The sequence below is a fragment of the Carassius auratus genome, unplaced genomic scaffold (assembly GCF_003368295.1).
Source record: "Carassius auratus strain Wakin unplaced genomic scaffold, ASM336829v1 scaf_tig00217010, whole genome shotgun sequence".
Taxonomy (NCBI): domain Eukaryota; kingdom Metazoa; phylum Chordata; class Actinopteri; order Cypriniformes; family Cyprinidae; genus Carassius; species Carassius auratus.
The window spans coordinates 11,597-34,037 of record NW_020528848.1 but is presented as its reverse complement, the minus strand read 5'-3'; the positions used below and the strand labels follow the sequence as shown (position 1 = coordinate 34,037).

General features: G+C 39.2%; 1 protein-coding gene across 1 annotated transcript; it reads left to right on the top strand.

The window, feature by feature from the left end:
- Positions 1 to 1,933: 1,933 nt before the first annotated feature.
- Positions 1,934 to 17,271, top strand: LOC113099674 (LIM/homeobox protein LMX-1.2-like; the record flags this gene model as incomplete). The annotated part of the gene is made up of 6 exons (XM_026264563.1): positions 1,934 to 2,174; positions 8,006 to 8,181; positions 8,909 to 8,986; positions 9,458 to 9,524; positions 13,526 to 13,684; positions 16,012 to 17,271. Coding segments are annotated over 6 exons (879 nt in total), but the record flags the coding sequence as incomplete, so codon positions are not given.
- Between the last annotated feature and the right edge of the window lie 5,170 nt (positions 17,272 to 22,441).

Here is a 22,441-nt window from a genome sequence, read left to right as displayed (position 1 = left end):
AATGAAGGCTGCAGGGGTGGCCGTGGTCTGTTATGTAAACAGAAATGTATCGCGGCTTAGCATACGATTTAAGAGTTTATCTGACAGGAGATCAGTTCATAGTAACAATAGTGTAAAAAAATGTGTGAAAAATATTTTTGTTTCTGTTTTAATATTTTATGATATATTTGTTTTTCTCTGATCAACAAGTTGTTGTCTAATCACACACACACACAAAATAGAAATCTATCAAAAAATAAAATTTTAAGCCATCTCTTCCCTCAGAAATAACTTCCTGTTTTGGTAGCATTGTGTGAGTGGCGCTGGAGCCTGTCTAATCACTGCTGTGAGCAGGGTAAAGTCAGTGGAGCTGAGGGCCCATGCCACTGATTGAGGTTTGCTGGTGCATTGGGTCGAGAGGTGATCCCGTATTTCCTCCCATTGGGTTCTGCTGAAGCGTTGAGGAGTTAGTTATCCAGGCTGCATTAACAGATGAGCCAGTGTCAAAGCTGATCGCTCAGGGGCTCAACCTCCTGCCCCCTGCCCCCTGCCCCCTTAATCACCACACTATGATGGACAAGCACATGTAAAGACATTCACTGTGTTGTGATGCCTTCTGATGCTTTACTCTTACTGTAGTTTTAAATCTCTTAAAGAGGAAGTCCACTCAAAAAAAAAATCTATCTTTATTTACACACTGTCATGTCATTTCAAACCACTATGCTGTTTGTTTTCCCACCATTAAAGTAGTGCAAATGTTTGAAAAGGAAATATGACAGAATTCAACTATTTATGAGGCCTGTACATTGCCATGAAACATTTGGGGATATTAGGCCCTATCATACACCCGGCGTAAGTGCGCAAGGCGCAGCGCAAGTGTGTTTGCTAGTTTCGCATTTTCCCGTCCAGCACCACGTCGTTTAATTAGCAAATGCATTTGCGCCCATTTGTCTAAAGCACATCTCGCTCTTAAAGGGAATGGTTGGTTTATTGAACGTTACACCCATTACTCATTAAGAGAATAGGGACAACCCATTCCAAAAATGTGCCCCGGTGCACGGACCGTTTTTCCATCGTTAAAATAGCAAAAGTGGATTTGGACACGCCCTGAGTGCACCTGTGCCCTGCGCTTTACACTTTGCGTTTAGATCGTTAAAATAGGGCCCATTAAGATTTTCTTTTATTTTGTAATTATGACAATTTATTAACATAAAATAGATCAAAAATGACAGTAAAGATGGTTATAATATTAGAAATATTTCAAAGAAATAACTCTTTGAGGATTCTCTTCATCAAAGAATCCTGAAAAAAATGTGTTATGGTTTCCACAATAATATTCAGCAGCACAACTGTTTTTTAACATTGATAATAAGAATTGTTTCTTAAACAGCAAATCAGCTTCTTAGAATGATTTCCGAAGGATCATGTGACACTGATGACTGGAGCAATGATGTGAAAATTCAGCTTTGCCAACACAGGGATAAATTATATTTTAATGTATATTAAAAAATTAAATATTATTTTAATTTGTAATAATATTTCAGATTTTGTTCTATTTTTACTTCATTTTTGATCACATGAATCCAGCTTAAATGACTCTAAAGGTTCTTCTACACTGAGTACCTACGTAATTTTTGAATGCATTTTTTCTCTCTTTTTTTTTCTTTTTTCATCATCCTTTCCTATCTGGCTTGCTACAGATACGAAAACGCAGAAAAAAGAGCCTGATCCAAAAAATGTTTTATGACAGATGAAAGTTTTGGAAGCAAGTGTGTGAGCGTGATCATGTTTATTTTTTATGTGCAAAAAGTTCACAAGAGAATTTTCGGAGTGTGCAAAGACCTTAAGAAGCTTCGAAAACATCTTACCGACCCCAAACCTTTTGAGCTAAATTTTGACCTTATGTCTTTTCAGACAGATTTTTTGATCAATTTCACATTTCTCTCTTTGTCACTTTCTCAGGTTATTTGCGACCAAATGCAGCGGATGCCTGGAGAAAATCGCCCCCACAGAGTTTGTGATGCGTGCGCTGGAGTGCGTGTACCACCTCAACTGCTTCTGTTGCTGTGTATGTGACCGACAGCTGAGGAAAGGAGACGAGTTTGTACTGAAGGACGGACAGCTGCTGTGCAAGAGCGACTATGAGAGGGAGAAAGACCTCCTCGGCTCTGTCAGCCCTGATGACTCAGATTCAGGTATGAATACAGCCTAATCTCTACACCACAGACCATGATGCCAGCGTATTCATGAATCTATTTTTAGGGGAGTTTCAGAAGGCTTTCTTTGTTCTGTACAACACAAAACAAAGAAAACCTTCTGTAACTCCCCTAAACATGGATTAATGAATACTCTGGCATCATGGTCTGTGGTGTTTCGAAGAATGCTTCAACTCTTTTTTTGTTCATACAATGATTGCCAAAGCATTGCCTTTTATTGTATGGACAGAAAACACTAGAACCATTTTTAGAAATATATTCTTCTGTGTTCTACAAAAGGAAAAAAATGAGAAAATATAAGTATAGCCCCTTTAAACAACATCCAGCAGATGAAGAGCAGTTCTGCCACAAGTTGTTGGAAAGAAAAAGAAGAGCTTGAATCTCTTTGAGTGACAAGAAGGATTTTAGGCCCTGCTCTTATCAGTCCCTCAGACTCCTTTTCCCTCACTTCACGGTAATGAGGCATCTCACCAAGCCTCACTTTTACCATCCCCATGTGGATCTCATTTAAACGCATGCGCACACACACAGCCCACTCTGTCAAACACAGAGAAATTAGTCAGATGCTTTAGCAAGACTCCGTCAACTTTCTGGGACATTTGTCTGTTTTCTATTCTTCATTAGTACGTTTTTTTTTTTTTTTGGTATGCACTGTATTTTTTGTTTCTAAGTTGACCTGAATGCATGAAGTTAAGTGTAATTTCTAAGAATTCATTTAGTTTGCAGTACACCACAGAAAAAGAGATCAGAAACAGATGAGAGAGAGGGGACCGAATCAGCCCATCATGTTTGTATCTCCCGCTGAACACTTAAAAAGGCCAAACCATTTGCAGGCCTAATCGTCAGTGATGTTCACTGCTGATGCCACAAAAGCCACTAGTGCCAAATTGCAGAAGCCCTTAATGTCGAAAAAACGGTCATGCTGGGAACATGCCCATTTGGGTTTTTAACTTTCGAACCAGGCCACGTTATGGAGTTTGGCACCTTTTTTTTTAATTAGTGGTGCTTGCCGGAGGCAAAGCATCACTATTATTATCTCACATACTTATTATTAGTGGTGCTTGCCGGAGGCAAGGCAACACTATTACTATCTCACATACTTATTATTAGTGGTGCTTGCCGGAGGCAAGGCAACACTATTACTATCTCACATACTTATTATTAGTGGTGCTTGCCGGAGGCAAGGCATCACTATTACTATTCTTCATACTTATTAGTGGTGCTTGCCGGAGGCAAAGCACTACTACTATTATCTCACATACTTATTATTATTCTGCTTCTTCTTATAGATCCGTACAAATTTCGGCGCGTAACTAGTCCCGCAGTTTTCGTCACAGACCAACGAAACAGGCGTCAAATCGTGCGGCCTATACGGGAATGGGGTGCTATGACTTTTATAAGCAATCGGGCGTACGATGTTCGTCCGGCGGGCGATAATTCGGGCGATAAATCCCATAGACAATGCATTACGGCCAACTTTGACGGATCGTAGCTCCGAGAGAGAAATTCGCAGAAACATGTGAATCACCACATTTGGAGAGGCTATCAGGCTGTGCGAGAACATACCACGCAGAGGGGTACAAGTTGTACCCCTGGGGCGCTAGAGACCCCCAAAGTTGCCCCATACTAAGTCAATGGTGAGGGATCGCCCATGAAACAATGTATTTTTCCTACTGTGGGAAATTACATAGGGATATTGCATTGAGCATAACTATGGATCACATAGTCATAGAGACAAGGGGGTGGGCTCATTTGAATCAGGCAACCAATCAGACTCTCGTGATCATTATGAAGCTATCAAGCCACGCCCTAGCAACCATATAGAGCGCCATAGCAACAAGCCCCATAGACTTCCATTGAAAAATATCAAATGAATAACTTTGGATAGAAGTGTCATAGAAACATGAGGGTGGGCTCGTTTGACTCGGGCAGCAAACGGCCAATCATGTATCTCCTTCAAGACAACCTAGCCATGCCCTAGCAACCATTAAGAGCTACCTAGCAACCCACAGTATAGAGAGATATCTTAACATCTGAAAGACATAGAAGCATGGGGGTTGGTTTATATTAGCAAGAAACCATTGGAGTATCATCATTGGCAGCTGCCAGGCCACTCCCTAGCAACCAAACACAGTACCCTAGCAACCGTTTTGCAAGATCTATATCTCTGCATCAGAACATCGTAGAGGCATGGGGGTTGGTTTATATTGATGAGCAGCCTTTGTAGTATCACCATTGGCAGCTGCCAAGCCACTCCATAGCAACCAAATGGAGTACCCTAGCAACCGTTTTGCATGACCTATATCTCTGCATCAGAACATCGTACAGACATGGCGGTTGGATTTTTTGACTCATGCTAGCACACTGGACTTCCAACATGCTAGTCATGCTAGCAGTGATTAGCTACATGCTAATAGTGATTAGCTAAGTGCTCAAATGGGCTAAGAACTCTATAATAACTACATAGTGACCATCTGTGACAACTAGCGACCACCTAGTAACATCATAGCAACCACCCAGGAGACCATAGCAACTGCCTAGCAACCAGCCAAAACACCCTAGCAACCGCCTAGCAACACCTTAGCAACCACCCCAAGTACCGTAGCAACTGCCTAGCAACCACCCAGGTTACCATAGCAACTGCCCTAGCAACCACCCCGGGTACCCTAGCAACCACATAGCAACACCCTAGCAACCGCCCCAATTACCCTAGCAACCACCCTGGGTACCTTAGCAACGGCCCTAGCAACCATCATGGGGACCCTAGCAACCGCCCTAGCAACCACCCCGGGTACCCTAGCAACCACATAGCAACACCCTAGCAACCGCCCCAATTACCCTAGCAACCACCCTGGGTACCTTAGCAACGGCCCTAGCAACCATCATGGGGACCCTAGCAACCGCCCTAGCAACCACCCCGGGTACCGTAGCAACCACATAGCAACACCCTAGCAACCACCCCGATAACCCTAGCAACCACCCTGAGTACCCTAGCAACGGCCCTAGCAACCATCATGGGGACCCTAGCAACCGCCCTAGCAACCACCCCGGGTACCCTAGCAACCACATAGCAACACCCTAGCAACCATCCCGATTACCCTAGCAACCATCCTGGGTAACTTAGCAACGGCCCTAGCAACCATCATGGGGACCCTAGCAACCGCCCTAGCAACCATCCCATGTACCGTAGCAACCAACCCGGGTTCCCTAGCAACCACCCTAGCAACCTCATTACAACACCCTATAGCAACAGAGGGCGAGTTTTGCCACTGCAAGCACCACTCACATTTTCTTCAGGAAATGTACCTTCTAGTTCTTATTATTATTCTTCCGTACAAATTTCGGCGCGTAACTAGTCCCGCAGTTTTCGTCACAGACCAACGAAACAGGCGTCAAATCGTGCGGCCTAATCGGGAATGGTGTGCTATGACTTTTATAAGCGATCGGGCGTACGATGTTCGTACACCGGGCGAAATATCGGCCGAAAAATCGCATAGACAACGCATTACGGCCAACTTTGACGGATCGTAGCTCCGAGAGAGAAATTCGCAGAAACATGTGAATCACCACATTTGGAGAGGCTATCAGGCTGTGCGAGAGGACACCTCTCAGAGGGGTACAAGTTGTACCCCTGGGGTGCTAGAGACCCCCAAAGTTGCCCCATTGACATAGTATGGTGAGGGATCGCCCATGAAACAATGTGCTTTTCCTACTATGGGAAATTACATAGGGATATTGTATTGAACATAACTCAGGATCACAGTGTCATAGAGACAAGGGGGTGGGCTCATTTGAATCAGGCAACCAATCAGCCTCTCAGGATCACTGTGAATCTATCAAGCCACGCCCTAGCAACCATATAGAGCGCCATAGCAACAAGCTCCATAGACTTCCATTGAAAAAGATCAAATGAATAACTTTGCATAGAAGCGTCATAGAAACATGAGGGTGGGCTTGTTTGACTCGGGCAGCAAACGGCCAATCATGTATCTCCTTCAAGACAACCTAGCCACGCCCTAGCAACCATTAAGAGCTACCTAGCAACCCACAGTATAGAGAGATACCTTAACATCTGAAAGACATAGAAGCATGGGGGTTGGTTTATATTGTCAAGCAGACTTTGAAGAATCATCATTGGCAGCTGCCAGGCCACTCCCTAGCAACCAAACACAGTACCCTAGCAACCGTTTTCCAAGATCTATATCTCCGCATCACAACATCGTAGAGGCATGGGGGTTGGTTTATATTGGCCAGCAGCCTTTGGAGTATCACCATTGGCAGCTGCCTAGCCACTCCATAGCAACCAAATGGAGTACCCTAGCAACCGTTTTGCACGACCTATATCTCTGCATCAGAACATCGTACAGACATGGCGGTTGGATTTTTTGACTCATGCTAGCACACTGGACTTCCAACATGCTAGTCATGCTAGCAGTGATTAGCTACATGCTAATAGTGATTAGCTAAGTGCTCAAATGGGCTAAGAACTCTATAATAACTACATAGTGACCATCTGTGACAACTACCAACCAACTAGTAAAATCATAACAACCACCCTGGTTACCATAGCAACTGCCTAGCAACCACCCCGGGTACCCTAGCAACCACATAGCAACACCCTAGCAACCGCCTCGATTACCCTAGCAACCACCCTGAGTACCCTAGCAACGGCCCTAGCAACCATCATGGGGACCCTAGCAACCGCCCTAGTAACCACCCCGGGTACCCTAGCAACCACATAGCAACACCCTAGCAACCGCCCCGATTACCCTAGCAACCACCCTGGGTACCCTAGCAACCGCCCTAGCAACCATCATGGGGACCCTAGCAACCGCCCTAGCAACCACCCCTGGTACCCTAGCAACCACATAGCAAGACCCTAGCAACCATTCAGATTACCCTAGCAACCGCCCTGGGTACCTTAGCAACCATCATGGGGACCCTAGCAACCGCCTGAGCAACCACCCAGGGTACCTTAGCAACCACCGTAGCAACCTCATTGCAACAACCTAGCAACAGGGCGCAGAGTTTTGCCACTGCAAGCACCACTCACATTTTCTTCAGGAAATGTACCTTCTAGTTACTATTATTATTCTATTAAACACAAGCTGATGTGGCTTATTGGATGAAACCTCCACCCACTGAACAATAAAGCCAATCCCCCGTTTGACTATAATAATTACAGTAGGAAAGCCAGGAGCCATTTTGTGAATATGGCACATTAGCTGGACCTACTGAGAGAGATTATCACGACACAGGGCAGGCTTGATTAACCCGCCCGAGGATCACCTTAGACTAATTGAGACACTTTGATTAGTTCATATGAACAGGCAGTGTACATTTTGTTATATGAGGTGAGATATTGAACTTTATGGATTGGCGAACTTAAATTCTGCTCACGTAGTGTTCTTTTTGCGAGCATGTTCGCTGTTTGAATCTGTGATTTTGCTATCTAATTCAGTTCCCTTGCATATTAGACCTCTTTTCTCATATGTACTCCACTTACAAAACTTCTCCAAAATGTTGCATCCCCTTTGCGTTGGATTCTTATAAAAGATTTATATTGTGTAAAACAGCCAAGGCCATGCACTATTAATTTTAAATGACACAATGTCCACTCCAATGACAAATTCGCATATTTCACAGTCAGAGATGCTGTTTTGCAGTTGATGTGACCCACTCATGCACTAATAAATTGATAACAAAAGTATTAAAACCACATGTGTCTCCTTTCATTATGGATGCTCTGTGACTAAATCTCTTAAAATTGAAAAGAACAAAAACATCACGAATGATGGATTTCTTTCCAGAGAAAAGCGAAGATGAGGAGCTGGATATCAAGCCGGAGAAGGGCTCAGGAGGAACTGGGAAAGGAGATGATGGGAAAGACCCAAGAAGACCTAAGCGACCGCGTACCATCCTCACCACGCAGCAGAGACGTGCATTCAAGGCATCCTTCGAGGTTTCTTCCAAACCCTGCCGAAAGGTGAGATCAGTTTCCTCCATCTCATGAACACCATCTTTCTATCGAAGTCATTCACGACTCCGAGAAAATAAAATGGGTACTTATGAAGAAAATAAGAAATAGTGATATATAAATTTGCAGTTGTGATATCACAATTACTTGAAAGTTGCAATTAATTACGCAATTCTGAGATAGGAAGTTGCGATTTAAATTTTTAGTCCGAGTTATGATATACACTGTAGCATAATTATATTGTGAGATATTGCAATTGTGTAAAATAAAATGAGAAAACAATCACAATTACAAGATATGCAGTTGCAATTGCAAGATGCAGTCATATTGTAAGAGAAAGTTTCAATAACACGGAATAAAGACTGTGACAACATCACAATTGTGAAATAATATGAAATTGCAACTGAGATTTGAAGTTATAGTTTTAATAAATAATTTCTGTAACATTGTGAGATAGTCCCAACTGTAAGAAATAAAATTGCAGTTGTGAGAAATAGTCGCAATTATGTTCAAGTTTTGAGATATGTTAATAAGTTGCAATTCTGAGATGTAAAGTCATAAATGGTCAAATGAACTAGCAATTGTGAGATTTAGTTGTAAGAAATATGTTTTGAAATAAAGACACATTTATGAGAAGAAATACTTTTTTAAAACACTCCACAAGGTGGAAATGGGCTTCCATATATTACACAGACTCGTCACTAAAGAAATCAATGATTTTTGTTGTGTAATCTAGGTAAGAGAGACGCTGGCTGCAGAAACGGGCTTGAGCGTCCGCGTGGTTCAAGTGTGGTTCCAGAACCAGAGAGCTAAGGTGAGTCCAGACCCTGAACACTACCTTATTAATCATCCAGTATTACCCGCACAAACCTAATAATGTACATCCAAGGACCAGATAACACAACAATTTTCAAGTAATCCTCTAACAACACACTAAACTCTTCGCAACTGCTGCCAAAAGGGAAAAGGCGAGCGAGGCTCGAGACAGCAAATCTCAGTCGCTATCTGCCTGAAGCTTAACCTCTCGACGCATTCCACAAAAAACTCCCCAAGAGTTTGAGAGAGATGTATTCACATCCATCCTGCTCTTGCGTTAGTGTCTAAAACCCACCTCAGAGCGCTGATTTTATCTTCAAAAGGCTGTGGATAATATAATGCAGCCAGATCAAGCTTGGCGTAGTTCAAGCAGAGGTGAACAACAAGGAGCATCTCTCTTTAGATAGCCGAGAGTTGGTCTGGGGAGTCGCGAAGTTTTCTGATTGTGCTTTTATCGTTATTTTTTCAGATGAAGAAATTGGCGCGGAGACAGCAGCAGCAACAGGAGCAGCAGAACTCCCAAAGGCTGGGCCAAGGTAAAATGTCCTGACATGAACCTAAAGGCAACTGCATAGGCCCAAAATGCGACAGAAAGACGGAAGATGGAAATCAACATAAATGAATAGCATAGCATCTCCAATCTGTAGACTGTTTTTTGAATTTTAAGAATCCTGTGGAATTTCACTTATTAAAACTATTTAAATGCTATGGAAGCCTGTTTCTGCGCGAGAAAAAAAAAATAAAGTACTTTTTTCATGAGTTTTTATCTCACAATTCTTTTTTTTTATGGCAGTTGCAAATTCACATCTCGCATTGCTTTTCTTTTTTTCTCAAACTCTCAATTTTTACTTTTTTTCTCAGAATTGTGAGATATACTTTAAACACACAATTGCAAGCTATAAGAAAGTCATAATTGCCAGATATAAACTCATAATTGTGAGTTAAAAGTCAGAATTGCAAGATACTGTATAAACTCGCAATTGCAAGAAAGTTTAGATGAAAACAATTGGTCGCATATTAGGTGGCCTTAACTGCTAATCTCACAAATGCAAGTTGAATCTCACAATTCTGAATCGCAATTGCGAGCCATAAAGACCAATTCTGAATGGGAAAAAAAACTGATATGTTTTCAGACTTGCGAGTTTACATCTCACAATTCTGACTTAACGTACAATTGCGTGTTATAAAGTCAGAATTTTAAGTCAGAAACTTGCAATTCTGAGAAACAAATCCGAATTTTATTTATCTGAATTGTTTTCGCTCGCAATTGTGAATTTATATCTCGCACTTATTTCCTTACAGCTTGCAATTGTGAGTTAATATCTCACAATTACTAGAAAAAAAATGTGAATTGTGAGATAAAAAGTCGCATTAACATTTTTTTTTTTTTTTGTAATGGAATTTAATAAAATGCAGCTAAAAATACTACAATCAAAAACATTTTATCCAATTTTGTTTATTTTAACTTTTACTTTGCATAAATCATAAATATCTAATGGTAAAAAGTGAGGGATCCCGATTCTCAACTGACCTCTATCCACATCAACATCAATGTATGAGTCGTGTCCATCCTCCCAAAAACAGGGTGAGTGACAAAGGCGATGACCCCTGGTCACTGTAGATTAGGTCGAAAAACGAGTGCAGCTCTTGTGTGAGAAGGAAGTGTGGAGGTGGACAAATTAATTTACAACATAAGCACATTGAAGTTGCCTCCACTTTGACCGATCCACCCACCCCGTTCCCTCCTTTGCTGGAAGTGGCCTAGGATCCCAGTTTCAGTAAAGCGGTTGTCTCAAGTTGCCATGCAGCTGGGCGCAAAGGATGAGCCATTGAGTGTCTGTTATCTTTACACTCACCAAGTTCAAGGCCTTCACATTTATAAGAATATATCTGTTTCTGGTCATGCTTGGCAACATTCCATGTATTAACACCGTTTTTTAGGCTGTTGAAGAGCTAATCTCTCAAGTAGCGTCTTTTTTGGACAGTTAATATGCTGTTGAGACAATCCAACTGAGCTTCTGTAACAGATGAGCTTGGATGAGACTGTCTGGAAAATAGAAACATGAAGAATATTATTCCAAGCTCTACGGAGGAGGACAAATGTTTCCTCTACAGCTCAAGAGTCTTAATTCCTGTACAAATATTTGTTGTAAGGCAGTGGAGTCCATTCCTCCATCAGTCATATTTATTTCTTCACTTTCTGCGTTTCACTTTAGAGACTGTGGAAATAACTGTGAAGCAGTTTTATTTTAGAGATAAAGTTTGAATACAGAGAACACATTTTCCTCTTATGGCTGTCTTGGATAAAAGTACTTCTGCTTAAGGCTAAATTTTAATAATAAAAACATTCAGTGCCTACTATACTCTATATACGCTAACAACATTGCTTAATAAATTTAGGACCTTAAAATCAATTATAACACTTAGTCTATTTACATTTTAAATTCTTAAAATCAATTATAACACTTAGTCTATTTACATTTTAAATTCTTAAGCAACTTTTTGTTGTTTTAATAATCAAAAATATTAATTCTACTGAATATATGTGGCTCATAATATTTTTTTATTATATATTTAAGACCTTTTAGCACATTTTATTTACATTTTTGATCTTTAAAGAGACAAATAAACAGTCTTTGTTGTTTGAGATAAAAGCTAGTCTTCCTGTCCTTATTTTGTGTAAAACTGAGGGTTAATATTGACATTTTATTGCTGAACAGACCCCCTTGTGCCCGCTCTCCTGCAAAGCCATAATCCAGACGATCATTAAATCATCTTCAGTGATAATCCACAAGCAATAATACTTTTATTTTAAAGACCGATGTTGGACTATTCTCACGATGCATTCATCTATGAAGCTTTAACTCTGCTGCGTAGAGCAAAAAGACCACTGCCGAATGTCAGAAGTGTAAAGTCATCACATTGACACTAGTTTCTCTCTGTTTGCTTCAGCACTTCTGTGGCCTTTGGCTGTGTCACATTTAATGGGATAATTCAAGTCAGATAGTGATCCATCTTTGGTCATGAACCTTACCCTCATGAACCAATAGAAATGTTTTCTCAGAGAAACGAGAGAAAATGATAGGGTGATGGAGACGCTCTAGAGAGACAGCTAGGTGTAGATGAACTATTCTGGTGGTCTGGGATATTGAGAAGTCTTGTGAAGTCAGACTCCCCTTTGGGAAATACCATAGCGGTCTTGAGGAGTCCATGATGTCATGAATCATGGAATTGGGCTGGAATATGTCATCCAATGGAGCCCCACGGTTAATGCATCGTTATATTTGTTATCGTAAATCCTATCTGTCTTGGTTATAAGTGTCAGCTTTCCAATAGTTTCAGCTATGGGGCCAATGATTGGTGTGAAAACATTCTAGGAAAGACTTGCTGCGTCATGTTGTGATTCGAGAGTGTTTCATAGCTTAACCGCCAATTCAAAACTTTATTGGGTCAGTAAAAGCAAGAAAAGTAAAATCGTTTAAATTCAAAACAAACAAAAAAACAAAAATTTTGCTTTGTAGATGAAGACATACTTAGTGGATGATCATGAAAACCTTTGTACCACCTTTATACTACTTTACACCATCAGGGAATATTCATAAATATTGTGTTTTTGAGAGTTGCACATGCCATTTTACAACCTGAATTGGCTTTGTCTTGTCATAAAAAGGTTTAAATTATATAATATTAAAACAAAAAAATGTATTGATATACAGTCATAAGGGTTTGCTTTGGTCCTCTCTCTCTCTCTCTCTCCCTATATATATATATATATATATATATATATATATATATATATATATATATATATATATATATATATATATATATATACAGACATTTATTTTTGGTTCTGCATGTTAGTTGGACCACTTTTGATTTGGTGGGCAGAATACTTTATACTTTATTTTATTTTAGAGTATTTTTTTATTGATTGCTTTTATTTGTATTTATTTTGTTAGTTATATTTGAGTTGAATTGTATTTTAGTTTACTTGAAGAATCCTGGATTATGGGCTAGCAAAGTGTCAGTGCGGTAAAACTCAACATCAGATGTCTTTGCATCAGAGTAGAAGATGTAATGGAAACTTGTGGAAGCCTGTAGAAATGAAATGCAGACATCTTTCTTGCGAGAGCTCACCACTCAAAAGCAGAGGGCTGAGATGGTGGGCTCCAGACTGGAAGCCACAAGAGTCATTCCTAGCCCTTGGCGTTGAGTATGACTCATAGAGTACTGCCCTATAGGGCTGGTGTCACAGCGTCTTCTCTCGCTACAGAACAAGAGTGTTTCTTGTTTGTTGGTTTTCATGAAATTCAACTTGATTTCGAGGCCAGATACCAGACCCAGCCTTGATTTTTTGGAGAAACCTAATCCACTAGAAAGAACAATTCTTACTAAATGAAGCATTAATGTTTTGCATTATGTACAGTTGTTAAACTAACTATGCTCTCCAGTTCGCAGAAATGATGTCAGTCATCCCTACCATGAGAATATCTCAAAGGCTGATCAACATCAACTTTTTTTTTTCCCATTCCAGAGGTGATGTCCAATCGGATGGAAGGAATGATGAACTCCTACACGCCATTGGCTCCAGCCCAACAACAGATGGTTGCTATGGAGAATGGTTACAGCACCGACCCCTTCCAGCAGGGCCTTACCCCTCCTCAAATGCCCGGCGACCACATGAATCCATATGGTGAGCATCAACCCATGAGCTCTGTCATGTTTGCTCCCTGAAGCTGGGACCACAAGGTTCACATAATGCAACCATACCACCCTTCTTTCCTCATGAGATTACACAAATGCACCACTTTATTTTGAAGTTTTCCTTCCAAAATGAATTCAGTGTGTTTCAAAACCATACTCGCCCCATTCACTGTTCCCAGAGCGTCCCGTTTGGTTTATTCGCCCGGGTCTCATAGGGATTAATGGTGTAGTCTGTTATGCTGTGTGACACTGTCTATTGGATTTTCGTTAAAGAGCCAAACGATGATCTGTGGTGCGCCATGTAAAACAACAATGGTTAACCATGATGACTGACGCACAAAGTACCATGGGAAAGCATCCATGGGTCTGCTAGCAAAACAATACATTGAGCAAAACCATTGAGAGCTAGCCACATTCGTCAAAATTTGGTGTAAAGTTTGAGGAAGAAGCGAGCTGTAATTCCTCAGAGTGAGGCTGTTTCTGCATAACTCCAATTGTTCTCACTATTATTGACATTAACTTCAAGCATTAGCCACATAAATCTGGAGACATCGGTCACAGGCAGCCTAAGAACAAGTCCCAAGTGTCTTGTCATTCATTCTCCTGAATGGCAAGGCCCAAATCCCCGGTCTCATCACACTCCAGCTTGGGTTTATGGGAGAACAGCGGGGACAGACAACATTGCCAGCTCATTAAAAAACCATAGCCCATCAACCTGTCACTGTCTTGCGGAATGGTGTCATTAAGTACTGGAAAGCGTATTACAGCTAACTGTGCCCACAAGGAAAATGATAGAGCAGGAAGATTAGCTGAGAAGTAAACATTTGCTATTAGCTCGGTTGTTAGTGAAAAACAATTTAGTTTAACAATATAAGATTGTCTGGCATGTGGGATCACATACAAATACATAATTGAACAGTCATAAATTTTATGTTGTTTTTGTGATGATTAAACATTATATATACACACACACACACACACACACACACACACACACAGATATTTTAAATTCAATTCAATTAAAAAAATTACACACTTAAAGGGATAGTTCACCCAAAAATGAAAATTATGTCATTAATGATTCACCCTCATGTCGTTCCAAACCCGAAAGACCTCTGTTCATCTTCGGAACACAGTTTAAGATATTTTAGATTTAGTCCGAGAGCTTTCAGTCCCTCCATTTAAAATGTATGTATGGTATACTGTCTATGTCCAGAAAGGTAATAAAAACATCATCAAAGTAGTCCATGTGACATCAGAGGGTCAGTTAGAATTTTTTGAAAGCATCGAAAATATATTTTGGTTCAAAAATGACAAAAACTACGACTTTATTCAGCATTGTCTTCTCTTTGAGGTCTGTTGTGAGCGCATTCACTGCAGTGTAATGATATCCGGTTCACTTTCTGGATCGATTTAATCGGTTCTTCTTAGTGAACCGGTTGAGCCAGTTCACCAAATCGAACTGAATCGTTTGAAACGGTTCGCGGCTCCAATACGCATTAATCCACAAATGACTTAAGCTGTTAACTTTTTTAATGTGGCTGACACTCCCTCTGAGTTAAAACAAAACAATATCCCGGACTAATTCATGTACTCAAACATTACACTGACTGAACTGCTGTGAAGAGAGAACTGAAGATGAGGCGATCCAGATAACAACGAAAGATTGACTCGTTCTTTCATTCGCTAATGAAAGTCTGGATGGTCCCTTTGGTCTTTGGGACTGAGAACTCAAAATCCATTTTTCCCAGAAACAAGTTTAAATATGGACTCATATGAGTACAGCACACCATTCCACTGTCTTTTTGGCTATCAAAGATGAGCTCTGGCCCAGAGAACTCGGCGGTATCACTCCATAGAATTGATGTATAGCTTTCTCTTAGAGTGACAGAGATTCAAGTTGCATTCTTGATGCAGCAGCAGACTAAGTGACAGCAGTTTTCTGAGTACTCAGCAGCATGATGGTTTCTAATGCAATGCCATCTGAGGTCTCAAAACATCAGTGTTTCAAAACGCTTCAAAGTGGATATTCTATAATATTTTCACTTTTATTTTGCCACTGTCCCAACTTATGTCCCAACAACATTTTTATTTCATTATGAGGACAGTTGTATCACTCTTCCATTTTTGACTTGCCCCCCAAAAATATCAAAATTATTTTTAATACAGAAATTTAAAACATGATCATCACAAAAGGAGTGTATTTAGGACATTGTATATATGAGTTTTACTTTTAATGTATTTTTCAATAAATCAATAGATTCAGACAAAAACAGCATCATATTGACACAAGTTTTGTCTTTTCTCTGACCTCAGGAAACGACTCAATATTCCACGACATTGACAGTGATACTTCATTGACCAGCCTTAGTGACTGCTTCATGGCCTCATCAGAAGCAGGCTCGATGCAAGCAAGAGTCGGTAACCCCATCGACCGACTGTATTCCATGCAGAGCTCCTACTTTGCTTCATGAAAACCTAAACAGACAAGGAAAGGCAAAAGTGGGTCACTTCGCTGCAGCTCACAAGTCAGACTCCGCCTGTCGAGGAAATACAACAGAATCGTCAACAAAGCTCAAAGACGAAACATCTTAGATAGACAAACAGGAAAGACAAGTGAACTTGAAGACTTAGTCCTTATTTCTCTGCAGTGAAGCACCAGCTCTGGACACCCAGGCGCCTGAGGCTGAGATTTTTTTTTTTTCTAGTTACTTGTAGATTGTTTGACTTTCTCAGAAGTAGCATTTCATCTTACCCTAATCAACTTGTGGGGAAAAAAAAGAGTAATGATGTACAGTTTGACGGCACTGAAGCATCAAGCCTCGACTTATGATTTCCTGCCGGGAGAGGCAGAAAATCAAAACACAAAGCTCATAATGCATGAATCCATATCTTTGTGATTGTTATGTAAAAAAAAAAAAAAAAAAAAAAAAACTAACATGAAAAAAAAAAAGATTCTTGTGTTGTTCAGATGTTAAAAATGTGATGTTCGGACTCAGAATTTCCTCTTTTTCGTTATGTTCAGCATTGCATTTTTTATCACTTTGATAGGTTAGCCCTCTGAAAGACGATGTAGTAAAGCTTAGAGGGGGAGATATGTATAGTGTATCTGCATTTGTAAGTATGTTAAAATGTGTGTATGTGTGTGTTTCAGTCTCCTCGGCCTGTGTGTGCGTACGAGTGTATGTGCAATGATAAGGTACTGTCATTGAAATCTCAAACCATGTGTATATATACTTTTCCCACACAAATCAGTTGTGCATGTTAAAAATGGAGATCATTCTATTTATTTTACTAAAACATGCTTTTGAAGGTACTTAAGAAACTGAAAAGCTTTATTTAAAAAAGGAGAAAATCATGTTTTAGTAGCTGATGTATTACTTTCACAACACACTTTTATGTCTTTTAATTAGGAAAAGCAATGCATCTTTATTCCAGCAATGTACATCTGCAAAAAAGTGCTATTTATTTGTTTCAGCCCTGACATTGCCGAGAAAAAAAAAGCATTTCCAAATGCGAAGATTGCTAATTTGCCAAAGTCTGTTGGTACAATGAATAAAGTCCTTTTCTCCTTGATTTTGTAGCTTCTACAAGACTATTTGAGTACATTGTTCATTATTTATATAATGTACATTTCATTTATTAATATTTTAGTTAATTTTAAGATTTACATAAAGTTTTTTGAACACATGGGAGGAAACTATATAGACATATTTAAACAAAACAAACACTATTAGAAAATTACAAAAACTTTAAAAGCAAAATAAAACTGAAAATATAGAAATAAAATATGATTCATAATAGTAACAAAAAAAACTATAATAACAATGATACTAAAATAGCATTGGATGGAAGCACTGCCTTGCTTGTAAACTGTTTTTGAACTATTCTCATTTTTCAGAAATTGTTTTTTATATTTATGTTTAATTATTTTTGTAAAATATTTTTTACATTAAATATTAAGTAATACATTACATGTACAACTTCATACATTATAATAAATAATGTTAAATAAATGATTGCTTAATTATTGTAAACATATTGATGCATAAAGTCAGACTTGCATAAAAGTGCGTAAAGTCAGACTTGCATAAAAGTCAGAGATGCATAAAGTCTATACCTTCAAATATAATTAGAACGAATAATAATTAAAGAAAACAACACACAACTTAAATATTAATAGCATACTCAGACTAAATAAAAAGCATAATGGTGCACACATTTTAATGCATATTCCATCTGTCACACATGACTTATCATGAAACCCTGAGTGGACGTTTTCTATGAAGTCAATATGTTTACCGGAGGATATAATTTGTCTTCTTGCAACAATAGTTTTTGAGAGACTGGAGATGGGAACAAAGCTTTGCGAGCATGAGTCACACGTGTTCTCTAGTGTCACACGATCATGCATCACATGCCACACACTGAGCTCATGCATGCGTGTTGGTACAGCAGTGGGAGCTTTTGCTTTCCAAGTCGCGGAGGTCGTAAATTAATCCGGCACAGGTTTGGATTCCTCAGCAGGCAGAGGACTGGAGGACTCTCTGATGATCAGGTGGTGGTGTATCTCGCTCTCTGATCTGCCATCACAGGTGTTCGTAGGTGTGGTTGTTCATCTAGTCTCTGTCAGAGCAGGTCTTATCAGCAGATCCACTACAGGAACCCCGCCAAGCCTGGATCGACAGTGACAACGCAGCTCCTCACATGCAAAAAAGGGGAAGCAGGTGGCACTCTGTTCGACCCCCTGACCTCTGCGTGGCTTCCTCTGGAAATCCATTTCTGTCATTCCTTTTGATACTGACCTTTTACTCACACTGTAACTTGGAATTTCAATGAGGAGTGTTTTAGCTGTGCCTGGACACAAATCTGATCCTGGACCTATTTGTAGCAATAGCCAACAATACATTGGTCAAAAGAATACATTTTTCTTTTATGCTAAAAATCATTAGGATAGTAAGTAAAGACCCAACCCGATCTCACGGCAATTCGTACATTTTTCACAAGGTGGCTTATTCATACTAATTTGTACGACCACACTCGTACAAATTCATACGCTTGTTACCAAATCGTACGTATTTTTACGAGTTGCACAATTCGTATGAATTTGTACGAATGACCTACACCTAACCCCGCCCCTAAACCTAACCGTCACTGGGGTTTAGACAAATTGTATAAGTGAGGTCGTACAAATTTGTACGAATAAGCCACCTCGTAAAATACGTACGAATTGGTCATGAGATAGCATTGTAAAGATCATATTACATGAAGATATTTTGTACATTACCAACTGTAAATAGAACAAAACTGAACTTTCTATTAGTAATATACATTTGCTAAGAACTATTTTCTTAGTATTTAGATTTTTTTTGCACCCTCAGATTGCAGATTTTCAAATAGTTGGATCTCGGTCCAATATTGTTGTACAGTACATCAATAGAAAGCTTATTTACTTATTATATATTTAGCTTTAAGATGATGTATAAATCTCAGCCTTTAAAAAATTGGCCCTTATGGCCCTTATGACAAATTATATCTCAGGTTAAATCTGGATATAATTGAAAACACACCATTTCTCCATGTCTTGGCCTTTTGTCCACACTGAGACAGCTTTCCGAAGATGCTCTGCCAGCTGGAGTAGTTGTAGTATTTACTGTGAAAACATTAAAACATCATTCAAAAACAGTGAAGCATGTTTACTCATGTGACGCATTTTGTACCCAGATATATGGTAGTACCAGCATTGTATACTTCGTACAAACTTTACCTTCAGTTTTTCTGGAAAGATATCGAATAGCATCATATTTACTGTTTTTTAATAAGCTGTAGCCTAATATTCAGGCTGGTGTAGTTAATTTCACTTGTGTATTTTATACAGAAAACAAACACTGTCAGAAAGACAACTGGCTTTTTTTAACGTCACAATATAATAGAAGTGACAGATCTTTTCTTCTGAGTGAAACAGATCGGTTGTTGATTGAATAGAGGCAGATGTGAATGCAAACTTGTTATCAGTTATGGAGGGCTGTATCAGACTAAATGATTGGAGAAATCTTGCATACAGCACACAGAGAGAAGTCTGTCATTACACCAGAAGATCGAGATTAATTTAAAAAGCAATTAATAAATGAGACATGGTGAATTGCATGAATGAAATCCATGTATGAATTATTATAATAGGATAAAAAAAACATGCATTTAGAAAACTGCGTTACCGTTTTCAATGTGATTTTAAGTGAAATGTGAGACATTTATAGTAGATCAAATATATTAACATATTTACCGACATATAACTCGAGACTTTACTGATATCACAATTATAATTAAACTTCATTTGGAGTACTACTTGTACTGCTATGTCTTCATATTAAGCCTAAAATGTGTTTTAATGTCACTATTGATGAGAATAACATATATAACATCATTTTCTAAAGACTATAAGTATACCAGTTTCGTATACTAACGTACAACTGCAGGGTATTTTTCTTAAGTACATAAATATGTATATGTATTTTTAGTATACTTAGCATGACATAATACATTTTATATATTTATTTTTCGCTAGGGTCATTCCTCCTATATTTCCATGTTTCTCCCATTTCGCAAGAGTGATTCATCTTCCTCTAATGTTTCTGGTACATCAGTTCACCAGAACATTCAAAGCTAGTTGAGATTAATGATTCATTTGTGGTTCATTCCTCATCTATCAATAATTTAGTGGTTAAAAACAAATTTAGATAACATCCCCTCAAGCACTTGAGTAAAGATGTGCATCATTTGTGAGTTTTCTGAGCGAGTGACACACTTCAGGGGGAACTGTGTGTTTCCACGAAACCTAGAGGGGTCATTTATTGATAATTTATCAAAAAAGGGCTGAACTGCATCATTAGGCCAGATCTCTTCAGTAAACTATGCGGAAGTCACGCTTTCAAAGTAGTGTTCCACTTTCCCTTTCACTTTTTGCATCCATGTTTTTGTTTGCAGATGTGTAGACTACAAGGCTGAAGCCGTTGTTTATACTCACTGTTTATGTCCTCGATCTGCTAATTATCATGTGGTTTAAGGTTAATTGTTTCATTGCAGTAGTTTCATTACAAGATTCAATCTTAATAGGTTTTGAACTACATGAAGGATGCCCGCTAGCATGATAACCAAAAACAAATTATACACAAATTCTACGTACTTTCACTTCGCCTGTGGATGTACATTGTACCATATCATGTTTCCTCAGTATTCACTTTTTGCAATGCTGGAGTCACTTTCTGGGAGCCCTGGGGGGCTCTCTGTGTTCTGAAGTTTAAACATTCGAAGGGCTCTAGCAAAGACATGATTACCGAGCACATAATAATTCCTGTAATTCTTATTAAATCGTTAGGTTAGCCTCTTAAAAAAGTTTAACAGGACCTATTATATTATATTATATTATATTATATTATATTATATTATATTATATTATATTATATTATATTATATTATATTATATTATATTGTTAAACATATTCTAACAAGGGTGCTAGAATGCAAAGTGTGACAGATTTATCTTATCTCATATTTATATATCTTTGCATATCACATCATGTTGTTTGAGTCTAACATTTCCACATAAAGACCTGCATTGTAACAGGTAAAGCTATGGGGAGTATGGGCCACCCTTTAATCAGAAACACAAAACCTCTGTCCCACTCAGCTCATATGTCAGAAATTAGAGTGTAGCTAATTGTGTCCAAACAGAGAGTGAACTGAGGTGTACAGGTCTCACTGACTGACCAGAGAGCGATCCATACCCCTCCTCTGAAAACTTCAGATGGGACACATGGGGTGGGCCAAGTGGACAAACATCTCCCCTGTAACATGAGCAAAGACACACACACACACACTGACACAGACAGCAGTAGTTTAACCAGTCTACTTTTCACACATTCTCTCTTCAGCTGCCCTGGCTCCACGAAGGAAATTAGCCCTGCGACAATATTTTTGTTAGATTAACTCTTTGCCTCATTTTCGATGTGTGAAACAGCCATGTGCCTGTATCACGCCTTTATCACCTCCCATCCCCATATTTGTGCTGTTCTCCTCAAAATACTGACCATGAGAAAGCTGTCCCCCAGTTTGTTGATTCAGTTTATTAAATGAACGAGTGGATAAACTCTCTGCAGTAGCCTCTTAGGCGCACAGCTGGACAGCTGACATCTATGAATCAGTTCACTAGTGATTTGAGTGTAGGCTATATACAGAGAGGTAAACTCTGTAAAATATGTTCTGACAGGTATGAAATGTGCTTCATGTGGTAACATAGAAATTAATTGTTCTTATTTAAATCAATAAGCCTATATGATTTAATATAACTGAATGGGACTTTGATAAAGTATGTTACAGACAGGCACAGGTTACAGCTCAGATAATATAGAAGATTGAGTGAAGACTGCACTGCACATTTACATTTTTACTGTATATTTTTAGTCTTTGTCCCACACAGAGCCGTCACAAGGGCTGCGCAGAGTGGAATCTGATGAAAAGAACTGACCAAGGCCCAGGATTTTAAAAAAGATTCCAGTAAAAATAAAGAAATAGAAAATATCAAACTGCTGAACACTGAAACAAATTTCTGAACGCACAAACGGCAACACTTTAGACCACCTGACATCCACTGCCTCGCCTGACAGCTCAGATGTGAAGAAAAGATTGGAAGATTCTGTTGTAAATAATACAAACGGATCTATGTGTAGCGTACTTCTGAACTATGAAA